The sequence below is a fragment of the Xyrauchen texanus genome, chromosome 5 (genome assembly GCF_025860055.1).
Source record: "Xyrauchen texanus isolate HMW12.3.18 chromosome 5, RBS_HiC_50CHRs, whole genome shotgun sequence".
NCBI lineage: Eukaryota > Metazoa > Chordata > Actinopteri > Cypriniformes > Catostomidae > Xyrauchen > Xyrauchen texanus.
In genome coordinates this window covers 16,295,574-16,317,709 of record NC_068280.1, presented here as the reverse complement: position 1 = coordinate 16,317,709, position 22,136 = coordinate 16,295,574, and the positions used below count along the sequence as shown (strand labels likewise).

Genomic DNA, 22,136 nt, shown 5'->3' with positions numbered 1-22,136 from the left:
ATATAATTATAGTAAATGGTGACTGAGGCTAACATTCTGCCTGACATCTCATATTGTGTTCCATAAAGGTAAAAGTTTGGAGCAACATAAGGTTGACTAAACGATGACTGAACTTTCATCTTTTTGGTGAACTTTCCCTTTAATTTTTCATTGATCAGACAATTTTTTTTCCAAAGCAGCTACAACACTATACTTATTACAGGGACAATCTCCATGAAGCAGCCAGGGGTATGTGGCTTGCTCAAGGGCACAAGAGGGATTTGAACCTACAGCTCTTACGTTAACCGTTCAGATCTTTAACCACTAGTCTACACCACTGCGAGCAATGCAGTAAGTCAATAGATCTGTACAGTTTCTGACATCCCTGCTGCTGTTATTAGTTACACCTCACATCTTTTTGTTTGCAGATAAGTGGTCACGCAACTTTTCCACACTTAGTTGGTTTGAGTTATGCACTAAAAACAGCACGCTCGTCAATACGTCCTGTGTAAGACATAGCATATATTCCAGAAAAGGTGTGTGTGTATGTGCATTTGACAGAGAAGTTATGCAAAAATCTTCATTGATTTATGAGAGACATTGTCGGGTGAGATGTAACATATTTTTCACTGAAGACAGGCAGACGGCCAGCCCTCATTTAAAACCGTGCTCCCTAATATGCTGCGACATCACAACACAACCATTGTTTGCATCACTGATTCCTAATCCATAAATAAACAGAAGCTGTATGATACATTTATTACTCAAGCTGATTCAGGCAGACAGGCTATTCAGGCTATTTGTTATCATTTGGGTTTCCTGTAACAGAACAGCAGTTCTTGGGAACACGCATGGAGGGATGGGCTTGCCATTTCTCTCCATATGCAGTTCTGCTCTGTCTTTCACAGTGGGGTGGGGACATTTAATATGCATGGACTTATTTCCTATCTTGTGCTTTAAGATGGGACCTTTTAATTACAGCTGATAGACGTACATCATAGACATCATGCCGTAATGAATTCCTCAACGGGGAACACCATCTCCTCTTTTTATCAAACCCCTGCTGTGATGTGTCAGAAATGGCAAGTAATAATTTACCAATGTAATTAATTTCACATCAGAATGAATTGCAGAGCTGACTTTTGCCATGTCGTGCCGTGCCGTGAAGTGCAGTGTTTGCATGCATCCACAATATATTGAACATACCGAACGTGGAAATGAAAACAGCCCTCTCTGTTTTTCAATTGTTTCAGACGAGCTGGCCCAAAAACTCCATTAGCCACCTACATGCCATCCCTTTCACTTATTGGCTCGCTCTGAATTGCGCCATAAATTGATGGCAAAAAGGGTCGTGTGGCATGTGGCTGAGGAACCTGCTTAGGGGAAATTTATGCACAGTAAATATATTTTTTCCTGAGGCAAAATGATAGTTATTTGACTGTCAGGCTGATAGCTTCATACGGCACGCTCTGTAGCTGGTCTGCCCTTGGCGGTCGCCTGTCACACTGCCTGATGTATTGCACAATAAAAGAGCCTCATTGGACTTTTGGAGCCACCCCCACAGGCTTTGACAGAAAGAGAGAGAGAGAGAGAGAGAGAGAGAGAGAGAGAGAGAGACAGACAGAATAGACAAAGATAGGAAATTAATCGAGTTATTGTCTTCATCTTTAGCAGAGACATCTGTGGTTGAAACCTAAAATTGCAAACAACTTGCAGAGGAACATTTTACTTGAGTTGTGTTTCGACACTGCTCTTGTACCATGGTTTGAGGTTATCTATCCGGAGATCTTCACCTGCAGAGCCGGAATCATAACGTGCTATTTTCATGTTGATATTATGTTATTCGTTTAAACATTTATTACCGAGATATTATTTGCTTTGAGGAAGATAAACAACATTCTTATTTATATGTTTTAATAGGATTATTCAAATGTTTTATCCATTACACATTAATGTTTGCATTGTATTACATTTATCAATTTAAGAGGTGAAACTCTTAAATATGACAGTTGAAGACATTTTAGAAGATTTTCATTTAAGTAAACTGTAATACTACAATAGTAGCTGTATGCACTGCAAACAATAAAACTGTAATGTAAAGCACCAAAACAAGGATTTGAGAATGATGGAGATTAAATATACTTTATTAAACATGAAAATAATAGGCAGATATGTGCAATATAACAATTAAAATAATAAACAGTTTCTTTAATAGTTTCTTCGGAAGTAAAGTTATAATAGAGAAATTGGTCACAAGTAGGTCTTAAAAATAGTTTTTTTTTTATTGAATTAATTACATGGTATGCCGATTAATTAATCAAATTAATTGCAATTAATCGCATAAATATAAATATTTGCAGGGGCAAAAAATAAAAAAACTATTACATATGATGAAATAATTATAAATAGTTATATTTAAATAATCACAAATAAAATCTATTGTAAAAAATTATAATTAAGATAATTAAAATGCATTACATTATTGTGGCAGATGAGTAAAGCATTTTTTAGACAATACAAAAAGTGGCTTCCATATATTGTTTATTTCCATATTATTGAACATAAGCCAATCCTACAGTTCACAGCAATCCATTTTGTAACTCAATTCGCGATTTAATATGCAATTGAATTTAGTCCTAGATTTATTATAAGGGCTTTTCTAAGGACACGTCAATGTAAACCTGTGACAGACGGACACTTTTGGAGTCTCACTTTGGTTGCGTCTCCTCATAATCACAATCAAGTTTTTAGGTTACTGTATCAAGAAACTTAGAAAACACGCCTTGAGATCCTGTTTTCGGATTTGTGCTTCATCAAGTGTTTGAACACAAGAACTCGTCCTCGGTGTTAGCAACTTTTTGACCCACTTAGCGAGTAAAAGAACCATCTAGCGACTAGTGAAATTTTAGAGACTTTTGTAGTCTGCTTTAATGGCATTCTTCCACATCTGGCAACACAAAAAACATCAGCTCTATCGTGAATGATGTCTAATTTTTCTCTTTGTTCTATCGCTCCCCTGTGCTTCAAATAATATGACTGACCTGCATGCCATCAACAGTAGGATTTACGTACATACAGATGTTCTATAAATCAAATGGCTGACAACCTTATGTGTTGTTGATATTTGTTTTGACAATATCAGCCTCTATTCAACTGCATGCTCTCCGTTTAAAAAGAAAAGTTAGCCTACAGCGATAAAAGAGCATTGAGAAATTATCTAGCAGGCCAAGAGAGAGAGAATGTAATGGATATGAACCCCTAATCTATAATAAAGTGTAGAGATAAGTGATATGAACAGATGGGTGTCACTGTCAAAAAGTCATTGTGACACAGTAACACTGGCATAGGTAATAAACACTGATGGCTCAGCATCACACAACATATATGTAAATAAATATTTAAGCAAAATCACTCGAGCAAGACTGTGATATGGCCATAGATCAGCACTGCTGTGATTCGGCCGCAGGCACGAGGCCGGAGGCCGAGTGCCGTAGGTAATCACAGTAGTGCTGATTTAGGGCCATATAGCACAATTTCTCATGTGATATTTGATAATTGTTTTAGGTGTTATACGGTAAGGAAGAACCCTGCGCATGTTTTGAAAGAGTACGTAACTCTTTGATCAAAGAAACAGACTGCGATCGTCTCAAACATGAAGAAGTGGAGTATTGAGAAGCTCAAAATATCAGACATAAACATGCCTTTTTCTCAGCTTTTTGTCTGAAATGTTGTTTTTTGACAAAACCTACCTCTGTTCAAGTCGCAATAAAAAAAGAACAAATGAAGATAAAATAAAATCGTTTTTTTTTGCCTAAAAGCCGAGGCTCAGATCTTTATTGTGATATATAGCATCTTCATATATTCATGGAAGAAAATATTCTGCGGGCCATTAAAGTTTAGCGAAAATCGTCAAAAACCCTGGCGGTGGCTGGCAACTTTTTTTTAAAAACGCTGGCGGGGAAAGAGTTAAGAGCTGTTGTATGTAGACGCCGATTCACTTCATGTCACCTAACTTGCTCATATTACACACAAAAATTATATTTTGCCACCACCTGCTGGCTAACATATGTAATGTCAAAAAAAAAAAAAAAAAAAAAGACAAACAGCAGCTCTTAACACATATGTACTTCTCTCACATTTGAGTTTATAATGGCACATGATACACACACAATGAAGCGTCGGAGTGCTGGTAGACCATCAGTGTTCACGGAGCGTCTCTTGTCCAATCAGATTCGAGGACCGGAACTAACTGTTGTGTGTGTGTATATATATATATTGATTTATAAAAAAAATTGAATGTAACGAAGTTCAATGGAAAGGAGGCAGCGAGAACCGGCTTGACAATATAAATAATATTTTAATGAAAAACTTAAACAAAAGACACAAACACACACATGACGGACAGCTGCCCGTAAACAATCTCTCTCTCTCCTTCCCAGTTCTTCGGCCCCAGTGTAAAGGAGTTCAATGGAAAGGAGGAGGCGAGAACCGGCTTGACAATATAAATAATAGTTTAATGGTAAACTGAACCAAAAAGACATAAATCGTAGCCTATTGGAAAACACAATACCCCTCGGATAATGTTCAATTTATTAAAGCATGTTGTTGTTGTTGTTGATACTTTATTGATCCTTTGCAGGAAATTATATTGTCATGGCAGCTTTAACACTCAATAACAATACATAATACATAACAATAATACCTATATCGAATAATCAGTAACAGATGCATATTCAAAACAGGATATTCAATAGCAGAATTAATAACAGTATATTCAGTAACAGGTGAATATTCATAAATCATTAAACATTCTGATGGCCGCTGGTACAAAGGACTTCCTGGTACGTTCAGACTTGCACTTTGGTGCGATCAATCTATGGCTAAAGGTGCTCTTGTTGATCACCCCAAGAGCATGGATTGGATGTAAGGGATTGTCCATGATTGATTTTAGTTTAGAGAGTATTCTTTTCTCAACCACATACTGGATCATATCAAATTCAGTCCCCACAACCAATCCTGCTTTCTTTATCAATTTGTTGACTCGATTTAGATCTCCCATGCGAGCACCCTCTCCCCAGCACACCACAGCAAAGAACAGAGCACTTGCCACCACTGTCTGATAGACGTTACACAGTAAAGGATGGCAGATGTTAAATGACCTAAGCCTTCTTAGAAAATAAAGTCGGCTTTGACCCTTCTTATACACTGTCTCCATGTGGCTCTTCCAGTCCAGCTTATCATCAAGGTAAACACCGAGATATCTGTGGCTGGAGACCATCTCCACTTCACTGCCCTGGATGGCGATTGGGGTTAACGGTGTCTTCTTCCTCCTCCTAAAATCCACAACCATCTCCTTTGTTTTTAAGATGTTAAGTTGGAGATGGATGTGGTCGCTCCAACCCACAAACTCCTTAATAGTTCTCCTGTACTCCTCCTCCTCACCTCCTTTAATTAGGCCAACCACGACCGTATCGTCTGAAAATTTCTGGAGGAAGCAACTGCCACTATTGTACTGGAAGTCTGTTGTATAGATAGTAAACAGTAACGGGGCCAGCACGGTTCCTTGCGGCACCCCCGTATTAGTCAGAATAGTATTAGAAACACTATTCTGCTGAGGCACGTACTGTGGTCTACTGGATAAATAGTTCATACACCACTGGACCAATGTTGAATCCAGCTGCATCCTCATCTTCTCACACAACAGTCGGGGCTGGATCGTATTGAAGGCGCTTGAGAAGTCGAAAAACGTGAATCTCACAGATGCATCAGAGGTGTCCAGATGTGCATGAGTTCTTTGTAGCATGTAAATAAGGGCATCATCCGCACCCATGTTGGACTGGTATGCAAACTGCAACAGATCCACGTAGTTTGACATACAGGCCTTGATGTAAGAAAAGACCTGTCTCTCGAACGTCTTCATGATATGTGAGGTGAGTGCTACAGATCTGTAATCGTTATGGTTAGATGGATATCTCTTCTTTGGAATTGGAATCAAACAGGATGTTTTCCACAGTTTCGGGACCTTTTGTAGGTGCAGACTTAGATTAAACAGGTATGTAAAAATACCACTCAACTGGGTAGAACATGTCCTCAACAGTCTGGGCCCAATATCATCAGGCCCCACTGCTTTTCCCAGCTTCAGACGGTCCAGTTCACCCTTAACCTGAAATTGATTTAACACCGTTGGTACAGTTAGAGAAAAGTTGGAGTCAAGAGAGGTCTTTTGGGAGATTATGATGTCACTGATGGAAGAAAGGGGAGAGAGGGGAGACGATATCATAGATGGGATGATTGAGGGACGGGAAACAACACCAGGCAGCGGCAGACCAGGTGTGGCGGTCTGATGTGGCATCGGGTTATCAAATCTATTAAAGAATCTGTTCAGATCGTCAGCCAGGTCCTGGTCACCATCAAGTAGCGAACCCCCCTTCTGCTCCATACCTGTGATCTTCCTCATGCCAGCCCAGACCTGCTTCACTCCATCCTGCTGCAATTGTTGTTCTAATTTGCACCTGTATGCTTCTTTCCCCTCCTTAATCTTCACCCTCAGTACTTTGATGTTGGCTCTGACTTCACTGAAATGGGGTTTTGAAGTAAATTGGATGCATCGGGCAATAAATTAGTGTAATACTGTCTTTGTTACCGTGTTGAAAGAGTCAAATAATTTGTCCTGAAAACATCAGGCACAAGTAAGTTCTAAACGAGAGTGAGAGGCTGCTAATAGACAAGAAAATGAATTAAACATGTTCCCCTTCTGTCACTCACTCGACGTTGTGTCGAATGAAGTGACACAAGGTGTCTTCCTTGGGAGCCTCGTGTACCTCTGAACTTGAGAAAAAGCCAATTAGAAATTGGCAGACAGAATTTGCATGTCCCGCCCCCGGACATACAATTATAAAGGGAAGCGGGCGTGCGTCTGTCAGTCAGATTTTTTCTTCGGAGCTGAGCAATTGTGCAACAACAAGCGGAGTTCACCACTGTTCCACTCACCTCTACTGGCAAGAAGCACTGCTGTTCTCGGATCTTACGGCACGTTTCCAGCTGCCATTCTCTCTCTCTGCACGCTGTGCAGTCCACACCCCTGGGCGCTTCGACAGCCCTTTCACTGCCTAAAAGAGTGTTTTCCCCTCCTAAAAGAGTTTGTTTCTCTAAAAGAGTGAGTTTTCACACATAAAAGAGCAATACAAAGACAGGTGTTGAACGTTCTTTTCAGGACGCTTCTTTTTCAAGATGCACTTCCTCCTCTGTGTAGTTCCTGGATTCGGTCGATATCTCTCCAAGACCGACGGCCACAGATGCTGCCTCGTGTGAGTACATGATCAGGGCAGCTTTGCAGTCGTGGCTCTCCTTCCTGAAGGTGAATCCCACTTTAGCCCCCCCACCCACCCTCCCACAGCATCGATGGGCTCGGTTTCGCCGGGTAAATACCCACAAACCACCCGCCCCCCGACACGCTCGCTCACTTCCGTCCATTCTCCCTTGAGCACCCGGAATTGGATGATGACTTCACCGCTGCAGCGGAGAGCGTCCAGGTGTCTGACGCAGAGGACTCCACTGGGCTGCCCCCTTCGGGACAGCCCGCCCAGTCTGATGCGCAGATGGCCCACGGGTACACGGTGGTCCCCCAGGTGGACAGGGCAGTTGCGATCCACCTGTGTCCCGAGAACGTCGCCACCTGGCGGAACAGCCCAGTACTCCCCTCCAGAGCCTGTAGGATGACGTCATCACTGACCTCGAAAGCCTACAGCACCACCGGACTCGAGTTCAGAGGTACGCAAGGCTCCTAAGGAAAACCCCTTGTGTAATTTCATTTGACACAATGTCCGTTCCCCCTCAGGGATATGTTACAACAGTAACCATGACGTTTCCATGTTTATAACCCCAGGAAATAACATGAGCTTTCATGAATAAACCTGCAAGGGAGAGCGTTGCGTGACCTTGCTTTTCGCTTTAATTTTCTTGCATTTGTCAAGTTTTCTGTCGCACAATTATTCAATTCAACTCATTTTAAAAGAAATCACAGCTCAAATCGGGTGCTGTGCCTTCTTTCCCATTAATCTTTGGCAATAAAAGGATGACCTGAACTTTAAGAAGATTTTCAGGGTTAGGATATTTAATTCACCAAAAAAAGCTTCTTGTGTCCATCTGCCAGAAACTGCATTGATTCCATTAGATGTTGTTTCAGCTTCAGTTTAAACTCATATTAACTTAAATTTAAGTTTAAGGGCATTTACATTTTTTTACTGCAAGCAACAGCAAATGTATCCAGTCACCAACAAGAAAAACTGCCAGACTGATTTAGCATCTGCAGTATGTCATGCATTCACCCAGATATTGAGCTGAACTCCATGTTGGTTTGTGCAGCGTACCAACTGATTTCCAATTACTTTCAACAGTCATGCTTTGCCAAGAGCTCAAACCCCCTAAATCCCTCACCGCAATCATTCAAAACGCATGAGCGTGAGAAAAACATATTTGAAGAAACAGTCTTCTAGATGGCCTTGGTATGCATTGCACAATTTTATCAGTGGAAGCTCTGTGTGTGTGTGTGTGTGTGTGTGTGTGTGTGTGTGTGTGTGTGTGTGTGTGTGTGTGTGTGTGTGTGTGTGTGTGAGCGTGTATTTATCACTTTGTGGGGACCAAATGTCCCCATAAGGATAGTAAAACCCGAAATTTTGGACCTTGTGGGGACATTTTGTCGGTCCCCATGAGGAAAACAGCTTATAAATCATACTAAATTATGTTTTTTGAAAATGTAAAAATGCAGAATGTTTTCTGTGAGGGTTAGGTTTAGGGGTAGGGTTAGGTTTAGGGGATAGAATATAAAGTTTGTACAGTATAAAAACCATTATGTCTATGGAAAGTCCCCATAAAACATGGAAACACAACAAGTGTGTGTGTGTGTGTGTGTGTGTGTGTGTGTGTGTGTGTGTGTGTGTGTGTGTGTGTGTGTGTGTGTGTGTGTGTGTGTGTCTTTCTGTCTGTCTGTCTGTCCTTGGCCCAGGCCCCGATACCCTCAAGTGAGGTGAATAAGTGAGCAGATTTGGCCCAGCACTGCTGTCCACTCCTCTGTGCTCTCAGGACACAGTGGCTCCAGCCGCTCATGCATTATTGAGCTACACTGTGAAAAAAGTTGGTACACCTGAATGCCTTAAAGAAAATTAGGCAACCTGGACAGCCAATCAAAAACTGAAAAAAAGAGATGAAAATAAGGACATAGGGCAGTTCATGCTGTGGGGAAAGTGCACACATCTTTGTGAACAGACAGGGAACAGAAGTGAAACTTCTTGCTAACATTCTGTAACCTTCAAAATCTTCATTCATGAGCACCATAGAGGTCATTAGTGGAGGCATATGGTTAGGAAGTTAACTTTTATAACATCTGAAGGGTCTAAATATGCAATATGATAGTTCATGAATATTGTAAGTATTACTACTTGATGAGATATTTGACACACTCCATTCAAAATAAATATTAAAGATTCTGCACTATTTCTAGGTCACTAATATAGCACATTTGTGACTATGACTATGTTTGCACAGTCAGATTCCTTGCTTACGTTGAAGCACACAAGATGCTCTTTGTATCATTCAAAGTCATGCTGGGGAAATATGGAGCATCAGATTTTTCACAAACTTGTGGGCATCCATGCCAGCTTGAGTGCCATTAAATTATTGGATCCTTATTGAATTTTCATTTTTTCTATTCTGATATACAACGATGAGCCAAAATATTATGACCACTCACAGGTGAAGCAAATAACGTTGATCATCTCCTAACACAGGGGTTCTCAACCTTTTTCAAGCTGGGCCCCCCCTAAGCTGGTTCATTGCAGTTGGGGCCCCAGTGCCCCCCGCCCCGCGCTTTATTGTTGTTATTATTATTATTATTATTATTATTATTATTATAATTGGCAGTAGCACCAGACTTCTAATGTGAGCTTGCAGGCATTATTATTATTATGAGTAGTAGTAGGCCTATCATCATTACTAGGCTATTGCTATATAATTATATGAGGTTACATGCTTTATTGTTGTTATTATTATTATTATTATTATTATTATTATTATTATTATTATTATTATAATTGGCAGTAGCACCAGACTTCTAATGTGAGCTTGCAGGCATTATTATTATTATTATTATGAGTAGTAGTAGGCCTATTATCATTACTAGGCTATTGCTATAATTGGGAATTGGCACCAGACCTCTGATATTAATTTATGCTTTATTATTGTTATTATTACTAGGCTTAATAGTAGGCATCATCTGCATTTTTTACAGAAGCTTGCTGGTAGGTGATGTTAATGTGAGACCTGAGCCTGCTTTGCCTTGCAAAGATCCTCAATTCTTGGCTCAATGTTTGATAAACATAGCCTCAAATCATCCTCGATTTGTGCACGATTGCGGTATTTCGTTTTGAGTGCAGTCATTTTTGAGAATCCTGCCTCACACAAATATGTCGACACGAAAGGAAGGAGAATCTTCAAGGTGACGTCACAAAGTTCAGGGTATTCCTGCATCAATGCTGCCCAGAATGACGAAAGAGGGCAGGAGCTAAAGAGTTCCTTCAGTCTACTGTCACTCTTCAGCTCAATAAGCTGTTCCTGCATATCAATTGATAGCTCGTTTGCTGTGCACACAAACGGATCTCGAACCCACGCAAAAGAGCGATAATCCTCTTTAAAGTACGTCGCAAATTGTTTTCTCATTGCTGACAGGTGCTCAGACGCTGATTGAAATAGGGAGGAGAAATCGTGTGACGTGCCTGCATCAGTGATAAAGTCTGCAAGGCTGGGGAACATGGCGCAGTTCCCTCGACTGATGCGGCCATGCCAGAGGTCTAGTTTTTATGTGAAGGCGTGCACTTTGTCTGCAAGGAGCAAAATATGAGTTTCGCGGCCTTGCAAAGACAGGTTGAAATCAAACAAATGAGCGCCGTTTTCTAGTCTATTTAGTCTATGAGCGCAGCACACACAAATAAATTAAATTGACATACTGCAGTTAAATTTCAAAATGTGGTGTTTTTATATTTATAACATTTGAATACAGTTCAGCAACATACATCACACGACCTGACGACCAAGAGAGCTGACAATTGACCATCACTTAATTTACCATCCCCTCACGATTGAAAATGTGACACTGATTTCATATGACAGTTCAACAAACAAGTTAATAATATTAAGTCACTTACATTTTAGACGAAATAATGACTGTTTTTGGTCTATTTTAGCAGCGAAAATAGATCCGATGAATCCAAACAAAGATCACAGCATAGCCATAGCGCATCTCACAGCAATACTCAATCGTGTTTTGAATGATTCAGTTTTGTGAACGAATCGGTTGAGTCAAAGATTCAATGACCCATTCACAAACATCTGTCTCATTCTTGATGAATCGGCCGTTTGAACGAATCGTTTGAATGAAAGACTCAATGACTCGCTTAATGAAACCGCTTATCACCTGCATTTGCGCTCACTATCGACAAACCAATCAAATTTGTTCAAAACTTTTTTTTAAATCAGTCCAAACACATTTTAATGTTTATTCAGGAGTTATGTATATACAAAACTATAACTTTTTATGACAGTAGTTTGTGCCCCAAAAAAAAAAATTTCCAGTTTTTTTTCCCTTCCATCGTAGCCTACTCGCGCGTGTACATCAGTTTCACATGTGCCACCTACCTAAACATCGTTGCAAACCTGGTACACCCCTTCATGGCAATGGAGTCCATCCCTCGGCGGATTGGTGCTGTTTTGGCAGCACACGGAGGATACAGCATATTAAGTCATAATGTTTTGGCTCATCAGTGTAAACTGAATAGTTTATAAGATATAATTCCTTCAGTACAAGACATGAGTCACATATAATTTATTAGACTTCTGAATTGTACTTTTGTGGCCTTTGGAAGCTTGAAGAGGTGGTCACCATAAACCGCCATTGAATGACATCACTGAGCACAACAATTTTTCTTAATATTCTCCCTTTTTGTTAAGAAAAAAAATTTATATGTGGTTATAACACAGTGGTGAGTAAAGAATGACTGTATTTTCATTTTTGGGTGAACTATCCTTTTAAGGTTCCATTTGTTAACATTAGTTAACGTGAACTAAGAATGAACAATACTTTTACAGCATTTACTAATTTTGGTTTTGTCATCAGGAGACAAGGAGAGGACCTAAATGCAATAAGCAATGAGGCTTTATTAACAATAAATCAAAATACAAACCAAAAACTTCCACTGGGGGATGAAACAGAAAACAGAACAGAGTAACTAATGAAACAGCATAACAGGAACCAACTGATATAGTAAACACACAAAACAATCCAGCAAAGAATAAACTAGGGAGATGAATTAGAAGGTAAGGTCATTTAAGACAGGTGCCACTGGTGAAGAGCTGGGTAGAGAGTTGTCCTGGCAACAGAGCTGACGTTCTCCATGTGGCACCTACAGTACACAAGAGGGAGAGAGAGGGAAATGCAGACACACACCAACACAAGACAGATAGACAGGAGGGACTGTCTAGCCCAGACTGTGGCAGGTTTATGTTAAATTCAACATAGTAATTATATTTTTTTTTAAACAAAAGTTGTGTGTCTTAACATTAGTTATTGCACTGTGCACTAACAATGAACAATTGTTCTGTTATTAACTAACATTAACGAAGATTAATAAATACAACTGGTCATTGTTTGTTCATGATACCTAATGCATTTACTAATTGTAACAAAGTTCTTAGTTTTCCTGGAGAAGGAGGAAGCAGGAGATGGCGAGATCAAATTCAAAAGGGGCTTTATTTCCCCCACTTTCACAGACTCAAAAACCACACTTTTCAGTGTACACACACAATTATCCTTTTCAGCACAACAGAAATATTGCACACTGGAACACTCTGTTCCCTGCTGCTCTCTTTCCCCCTCACTGGCATCTGGCTCGCTCTTAAAAGCCTGTCTCCACTCTCACTGCAGTGACAAACAGCTGTTAGACAATCACTGCCAGGTGATGATCCCCACCATTCTCATCTCCTGATCTCGCCCATTCACAAACCATCGCTCAACCATGCCCCCGCTACCACACTAATGTTAACAAATGGAACCTTATTGTAACGTGTTACCGTTTAACCTTTTTTTATCCTTGTTAAATTGATTTCAAAGTGCATGTTTCAACAGATTTTTCTGTCCATAGATCCGTAGTGCTGCATCTGGCTTGTGCATCGACTCTAAGCACGGCTCCACAGGCACAGAACTGCGGCTGGACACATGTCTGAAAGAGGGTGCAGAGCGGACATGGGCTCATGAGCAGGTATAAAGCTTTGCACAATGGTGTCGAACTGGAATAGTGTTTTCTCAGTGTATTTCACTTTGCAAGATCTGCATAAGTTGTTTCAACCCTGATCAATCCACATTGCTGAAGGCATATTTGTATCAGATATTTGAATGATGTGAACAGCCTAGATGTCTAACAATGAGAGTAGTGTTTCAATTGTGGTTAAGTGAATGATACTTTGACTTGAAGATCATTCCTTGACACACTTTTTGACATTGAGAGTACTGCTGTTCTCTTGGGTGGTTAGATTTTCACGTTTGGTTGGAGAGAGGACATCAGGCCTGGAGATCCCCTACACACCAGAAAATTCTGCTTCGATGCCATTAGTCAGAATAGCCCGGTAACCCTGTATGACTGCCATGGTATGAAAGGCAACCAGCATTGGGGCTACAGAAAGGTAATACAGTAAAACTAATACACATATATAACCAATGCAAAGTTTAGGCACAGATACTCATTCTTTATTACTACCATTTCCACTTTTTTAACATTAGTTATCAAAATGAAAAAAATAAAATAAAATTTGTGACCAAATAGTTAGATAAAGTTGCAGCCTTTTTGCCTAGATTACCGATCTGCACAGTCTGGGCATTCTCTCAACTGTCCCCATAAAGTGTCCACCTGGGATGCTTTTCAAACAGTATTAAGAGTTCCCATATATGCTGTGCACTTGTTAGCTGCTTTTCCCTCAAATGTCTTTAGCTCAGAAGGTTTTTAAGATCATGAGGATCAAATTCAGCCATGTCCAAAATTTTGACATGTCATATTGTACTTACATATTTATCTCCTGCTTAAAATACAGCCAGCTGACTCAATAATTGGGAGTTGGGGATTTTATTGAGATACAATGAATTACAATTTCTACATTTACTTGTAGAAAATTAGCAATTAGCAATGTTTTACACCCTGATGTTTTGTTTTCATATTGCGTCATACATATTCAAATAACATATGTAGGGGAAAATTTAAGAGAATCCACACCTACCTTCCTCCTACCTTTCCACATCTCGCTTTAGACGTCGATACAGTATATCTTACTTTAATATATCAACCGAGCAGCAATAGGACAGAGCATACAGCTTGTTACAGAAGCCCTTGTGGATTAATGCTCACTGCTCGGGGCCCATCAAAAATGATAGAGCCTAATATGGCACCTCAGTTTTTATAGCCCTCTAGCAACATGACTATGAGCCTGAACTCAGATATTCCTTCTCACACAAGGGCTTTAAGGTGCTAAGCAAAGAAATCACTGTCATTGTAGGATAGGTCAGTGATGACACTAAAGAGAGAGGAAATATACAGTTGAAAGGAAGAGGTAGTACTTTGCAGTGGATCTGCCAGAAGAGCAGAGAACAGTAAATCAACCCAGGGGAGAGAAGCATAGGACTGCAGCCCGAAAGCCCAAAGGCATGTCCCTCCTCTGCTCAGCCTGATCACTCCCTTAGGGACACATCCTCAGTTTTTTTCCACTGGGTCTGTATGGCATACTCAGTAGTTTCTAGCACAAAATGTACATGCCCTGTGTGCTGTGGAAAACTCTTTCAAGCAGAGAGACTCTTTTTGTTGTCACTTACTCTTCAAATTTGTTGATGGGAGATTGATGATTGAGCTCTTTCACATTCTTTCACTTTTATTTTCCTTTCACCTTTCTCTCTTGCTTTATTTATTTTGAAATTAAAATGGAGAAACTTGTTCTGTACTGGAATAAAATCGATTTTCATTAAGCGCCACCTATTGTTTCAGAGTAAATTTGCTTTTCATGTAAATAGGCCTAAACCCCTTAAGTCTGACATCACAAAAAACTGGTTTGCTTTCAGTTAGGCTAAAACATTTACATGAAATTTTGAAAAGACAAATTATTGTTTTTGTTCAATTAAAATCTAACTTTTAAAGTGCATGTAAACATACCGTCTCGGCGTCTTCTTTCTGACTCTCTTTCCATGCGCTTCCTCGATTTTGTACATTTGACTTCCAAACTCAAGCCATGAAATGAAGTCCGCTTTTCTGATTAGGTAAAGGGGAAAACATATTCTGTATTTGGTTTTTCAGTTCCACCCCTGCAAACTGACTGAAAGGTAGTGGGAGATAAGGTAGGGATTAGACCTTTGCTGGAGTCACAGTGAATGTGTCTTGTTTATTTATTTTTATTTTACTTTCTCTCTTTCTCTCTCTCTCTCTCCTACCCATCTTCACCTTGCTGCAGGATAAGTCTTTGTACCACCTGGTGAGCAGTGGTTGCATGGACTGTAGCCCTGGTGATAAGCGGATTTTCATGAACAAGTGTGACCCCCAGTCTGAAACGCAGCAGTGGATCTTCCAAAGAGTCAATGCCACTGTTCTGGACAAATTTAACAGTGCAGCCAGCTCTTAGGACCTGGAGTTGTGGTCAGCCAGTCAGTTGGCTCCCACACACACCTCCCACAACCCTTCACCTGAGCCTGGACATTCTTAATGTCTGGCTCTGGGCTCCTCTCAAGGTTATGCAGCAGACTGAATGAATGCAGGCTCTTTAATGAGAGGACTAAAAACAGAGAGACATAAGGCTGGTGGGAGGAACACTTCCACAAAGAGCACCTTGCTGGTCGAGGAAAAAATGGACAGTCCAGACTCTCTCAGTCTCTTTTGTGGGGTCTAACTTGGCCCCGGTCACTTCCATACATTAGAATACAGAGCAACTTTAGGACTTTGAAAGTGGAGTCCTGTGAAATAATGTTCTGTATCAGTCCTTGAGGATTGTATGGTGGATTTGTACAATACCAGAAACCGGAAAGAGTTTGCTCTCTTTTTGTATGGCTATTTATTTTTCTCCAGGGATTGTTTTGACTGTATATTTATTTGTATTTATTTGGTGCCTTTTACAAATTTAAGTTATGTGAATTGACTTCATTTTTTCATCTGTTATACCTGGTAGATTCAAAATTGGGTGAGGCAGTCACCTAATGAAATGAAATATTTCAATTTTTTTCAATGGGATATATCTTGTTACAGAGTTTCTCGTCTATAAATAAAGCAGAAAATGAGTAGATGTGTTGTTTTTTTCAATTGTGTCTTTGCACTGATGGAGTTATGCTGAAACATCGCTCAGACTTCCAAAAAGTCTTAAAATTTGTGGTTTGGCTCCCTCTGGTGTTCAGTTGTCTGCATTACAACTCTTTTACACGTTTGTATAGGTGTCAAATTATTGATTTAGCTTTAAAAGCACAGTCTTTTGCTTTGCCTTTCAATTCACTGACCCCCAAGTCAGTTTTGATAATCCATTATTGGATAATAAAAACAGGTCGACATTTTATTCTGTTACCTGACTATTTCCTACATGTTAATGATTCTTCAGTGACAGCAACTCTGAACAGGGCTGTTTGTAGTCATAAGCGGTATAAGGTGTATTAGGGCAACTGAGCCACCTGGGGGGCCCGCAAAACAAGATCGTTTATATATATATATATATATATATATATATATATATATATATATATATTAAAAGCTGCGAGTAAGACTCAGACAGTTGTTATGGTTCTATTAGACAGTTGTAGGGGGTCCTCTTGTGGCCTAAGAGGGAAGGGAGAATGTAACTGCAGTGAGAGAGTTTTAGCTAGATGTAACATGTAGGATTTCACATATGGCCTGCATATGCTCAGAAATGACAATTACTATGAATATTATAAATGTTTTCCCTGAAAGATAGACATGTTTCATTGACTTATCACAATAAATAAAATGGCAGTTTATAATAGATTTTGTTGTCTTTATAGGATATGGTTGCCTGCCTTACCCACTCACCAAATGTGCTGGATGAATCTTGCAGTGCATACCTGCTTTGAATGAGTATGAATGTGCTTTCAGTTACCTGAGCTCTATAATAACAGAACAGGGGCAGCAGACATTTATCCATATTACAAATATAGTAATACTCCATCTGCACATATATTTAAACATATATTTATTTTGAAATAATTAGACCAATTTTTTACATTTCTTCAATATAATCAGTCAAAGGTGTGTAGGTATCCAGAATGATGAAATGGCCTAATACATACATAACTTAATCTTGAACTGTCTATTACAGAGATTTATAGCATGTAGTGTAACTAGTGATTAAAAAAAATCTAATCTGTCATTTATATGAATTGCTTCTACTTTTTATTTATTTATTTATTTTATAGGATAGACGTAGGTGTCATATGGGGAAGAGGGCTTTATAAGGAACCACAAGGTTTTGAGCAAAGTTTCCTTGTGCTTTTTTTTCCTTTCTTTTTTGCTGTTTAATGAATTGCCTTGTTTTACTAATTATTGATTTACAGTGTACGATATTTTTACTCCCAGCATTGGGTGTATTCTAACTTCAGTTATTAATTACTGTAATCACATTACATTTTTAATGTCCTACAATAAGTAGTGTAACACCTGTCAGATTACAGATTCTGACATTCAATTATGTTAAATATTTTCAAGCACATTACTTGGGGTTACATATATTTCTAACTTTTTATTAGTTTATTTATGTAGAATACATTAATTATATTCACATGTACATCTGTTTGTATTTCTGTGACAGCCAAATGGCATGTGCCCTATAATGACTCTTCTTAAGGGAGAAACGCGTACTTCTGCTGAGTGTATGACTGTGAATATGGAATATGGACAATGAATATGGAAATATAGACAGTAATTCAACAATAGTTCTGAAAAATTGTATTTTAAAAGTAACTTAAAAGTTATCAGTAATATGATTACACTTTTAGTGTGATTTTAGGGTAAATTTGAGTGGATTGCTTTTCTGAATTGTATCAGTAATACCCACATTTTCCCTCATTTTAGGAGTATGTTGTTACAAAATGTGAACGTATTAAATCAACTATATATTTTTCCTGGGCAATAACAGTGGAAATGTTCACTCGTTCCCTTTCAAGTCTGTCTCTCAACACTGCTGACACTTTGGAAACTCCTCCCAGGAATGACAATCAGGGACTCAGGGAAAGAAAATGAAGCCATATATGACGCAACATAGTGATTTTCTGTTCCAGAGTGAAAAAGTAATGTGCTGACAACTGGTTATAACTGGTTAATTTATTTCTGATAATTTGTTTATGAAACAAAAGGCCAAAGGGTTTATCACAGTACATTTTTGGAATTACACCATCATGTTGCCCGAAAAAATGAAACGTGCTTTGATCCTGAAGGAAACTGCAGCATGACACATTTCTTTGCCTAACTATCCATTGTGGATGTTGCATTCTGTGAATGAAGACCTTTTTAACAATTATGTATAAAGACTACATATACTGTACATGCACAGCTAATCCAGATACAAAGAAAACATTAGAGGTAAAAGTTAATTTCTAAATTGTTTCCAAGTCTTCACTGAATTATTGTTAGATATGTTGCATTAATACAGATTTGATGCTGCCGGGTTTTGACTCAGAATCAGATCTGTAATTAAAATGATACTTAACTGTTAATTAACTGTATGCTTGTCAAGATTTCTATGCTGAAAAATCCACCACATAGGAAGAAGATGAAATGCAAATATTTGCTTATTTTAGTGTCAAGTGGCTTATTTTGGACTTGTTTGTCCAGACCAGATTGCTTGTTACTCTTGTGAGATTTGACAATACTGCATCTGGTATTTCACCCACCCCTTAGTGCAGAGTACTGCCATTTTAAAAAGAACATTATTAACCATTCTTTTATTTAGTTCTAACCGGTAACCTTTTGGAAAGGAGGCTGCGGAACTTCTGAACCGGAGCGAAAAAATACAGTTTTTGCTCAAAATGAACCGAAATTAATATAATTTTGTTTTTAGTCCCTAGTGACAATCTCTGAAGCCTGTATAGATTCACGGCAATCTATTTGCAGATGGCACTTGTCACTCAGCCCCTTATGCACGCATCATCGCGAATTTAGGTCAGGATATAGAGCAAAGAGTTTTTGAGGATGAAAAACATCCCATGCGGCCTGTTCAGAATGCCTGTGATGATTTGCGGAACGCTCTGGCACGCTTCGATCACATTTGGCGAGAGGGATACTTTGTAGCTGGGGCTTCCAACGTGTTGTGCTCAGGTGATGAATTTCCCCCATGGGCGGGAAAACAGGACAAAGCGGCCTCTGAGACTGAGTTGCTTGAACTTTCTCAAAGGTTTTCACCACATTGACTCACGTCCTGACGTGCTGCCGGTACCGTTCTTTCCAGAGCTGCATGTGCACCTTGTTATGATTTGCCAAGTTCAGGTCCTTGGCGCATCCGCCTTCATGCCGTTGGTATGTGCCACGCCACGAATTTGCCGAATATCTCTGCTCAAGAAATCTGCAGATCTATAGATGGCCCGGTGTCCATGGGGTGACACTTCTGGCTGAATTTGCCAGGGGTTTGCTACTCACTGTCCCTTCTGTTGTGAGCCAGGAAGATAGTCTCTGCCTGTTTTTACTGTTGTTGGTGGCAGGTCAGAAGATTGCAATGTCATAACTCAGATATTTAAGCCATACATGGTGTTTTCCTCCAGCCCTCAAGAAGTCTGGTTGGAAATCGCCACCATGTCTACAAGCAGCCCTGTCGCTTTCCCCACTGTTGCAAGCCGGGAATGAGTTTGCGGAGTGACAGGTCATCTTATTGCCTTATTGTGGGCTGGGATAGAGTGCTCCACTTCTTTATGTGGAAAAAATCCCCACTTTATGTGGAATTTGTGTTGCTGCCATAGCAGCAGGATATGACCTTTTGAGTGGTTTATCGTTAGGAAAACACCCTTTTATCAGTATGTTTTTAAGGGGAGCTAGACGGCTGAGGCTCTCTCGCCCCGATAATGTCCCATTCAAATCTGAGACTTAGCGCTGGTGTTAGGAACACTTATGGGTCCCCTGTTTGAGCCATTATATGTGGTAAGCTTATGCATACTCTCGCTGAAGGCTGAGCTGCTTCTGGCATTGGCCTCAATAAAATGTATTGGGGACCTATGCCCTGTCAGTCTGAGACTCGTTTAGAGTTTGGACCGGGCTTGTTGAAGGCAATCCTTAAGCTTATAGAAGATTATGTGACCAAGGTGTTGACCACTCACTTTAGGGTTCAGGTTGCCATCCTGCAAGTGTTCTGTCCTCCTCTGTTTGGGTTGGATGAGGCGAGAGGCTGCACACACTTTATCTGGTAAAGGCATTATATATTGATCTTATGAGTCAAATCAGTCTGTCAGAACAGTTCTTTGGTTGCTTTGAATTATGTGAATGGTTGGCTGTCTGCAAGCACATACTTTGTCACTGGGCAAGCAGTGTTCTTTGGGTATAAAAGCTCAGCTACCAAGAGCATGGCTTCCTCCTGGACTTGGGCGAAATGGGTGTTTTGAAAAACATGTACTGGCTGCAGGTTGGGCTTCCACTACCACTTTACCAGGTTCCATAACCTGGACGTTTCCTTCTCTTTCCAGATACTGACTGTGAAATAGGGTTCATTTTGTATGTCAATGTTTCACTTCACTGACTGGCTAGTGTAATTGTGTGTAGTGTTTTGCAATATTATCTAATTAAAGGGTTTTCAACAAGGGGTGCATGACCACCAGGGGGTCCACGGTGGTACCGCAGGGGGTCCGCAAATTATTGTTTGATCCACCTTGGTGGCATTTGTAATAATCACTCACCCGCACGCAAGCGAGCGACAGCGATAGACAGGAGTATGAATTATCTACATGTTAAAGTCCTTCGCAGATGCATGCCAAATTTAGGCTAGTCAGCAGAAGCACGCAGCCCGGACAAACCCTTCACGCGGCCATCATGAGTTGTTCAATGCGTGACACACGTCAGGTTTTGCAGCAGTGCAGTAGAGGGTCACTTGAGTAATCGCATTTGCTTTGCGGCAGCAGTGTTAGACAGCCTAATTTCAGAACAATAGCTTACTTGCCTGGTGTAAATAAATAGTTACTGCTGAGATTATCAATCTGGCATACACAATCCTTGATGTTCCACACACAAGACGATCAAATCAACATAATTAAAGGTGCACTCAGTAATTTTTTTTCTCATTACGAATGTTTACTCAATAAAATCAATAGTCATTTTAAAATATATGTATAAAATCGATCCCTCACATGAGATGAAGACTCCATAGTAACCTTATAAAAGTTGTTTTATTCTGCATGGAGAGGGTCTGTCTGTCTTTATCTTTCTTTTTGGAGGAGGTTTGACACAGGGATTTACAGGGGAATTTTAAAATGTCTTTTCATATAAAAAATGTTGCAGACCCCTGTTGTAAATCCCTGCTGAAAAGACCAGCTAAAACCAGCTTAAAATGGTTGGCTGGTTTTAGCTGTTCTCCCAGCCTTGCCAGGCTGGTCAGTTAGCAGGTTTCAGAGGGGGTTTGAAGACCAGCTAAGACCACCATGACCAGCTAAGAACATCCTTACCAGCTATGACCAGCCAAACCAACTAAGACCACCCTGACCATCTAAGATCAGCATGACCAGCTAAGGCCAGCTAAAACCAGCCAACCAGCTTATGCTTGTGGTTTTAGCTGCTCTTTTCAGCAGGGCAGCATTTAATTATTATTTCAAAGGCTTTGCTATGTAAACATCAAGAAGTATGTACATACAATAATATGGTAGCCTACCATCCATGTTTTTATAGGCATAAAATGCAACACTCAAATGTATTCAATATGTAACGGGGGTCTCAGCTCCATCTCTCTACCCGACAAGGGGTCCTTGGCCTGAAAAATGTTGAAGACCCCTGATCTAATTTTCAAGGTATCGGCAGTGCATGTTCCCTGTCTTGAACACTTGGGGGAGCTTATTTTATAAAAATGTCTTATTTTCCTGTGATAGAATCAAGCAGTCTTTACAGATTAGGGCA

At 39.9% G+C, this 22,136-nt stretch overlaps 1 protein-coding gene across 2 annotated transcripts in view; it reads left to right on the top strand.

Annotated features, from left to right (window-relative positions):
- The window catches only part of galntl6 (polypeptide N-acetylgalactosaminyltransferase like 6), a 341,726-nt gene extending 325,450 nt beyond the window's left edge, over window positions 1-16,276 (top strand). For both annotated transcript variants that reach the window (XM_052126394.1, XM_052126395.1), the window contains exons 11-13: window positions 13,170-13,286; window positions 13,558-13,707; window positions 15,514-16,276. In XM_052126394.1, coding sequence (XP_051982354.1) covers window positions 13,170-13,286; window positions 13,558-13,707; window positions 15,514-15,681 — 435 coding nt within the window. In that variant the 3' untranslated portion in view covers window positions 15,682-16,276. The remainder of the gene's footprint in view (window positions 1-13,169; window positions 13,287-13,557; window positions 13,708-15,513) is intronic.
- Window positions 16,277-22,136: the final 5,860 nt, after the last annotated feature.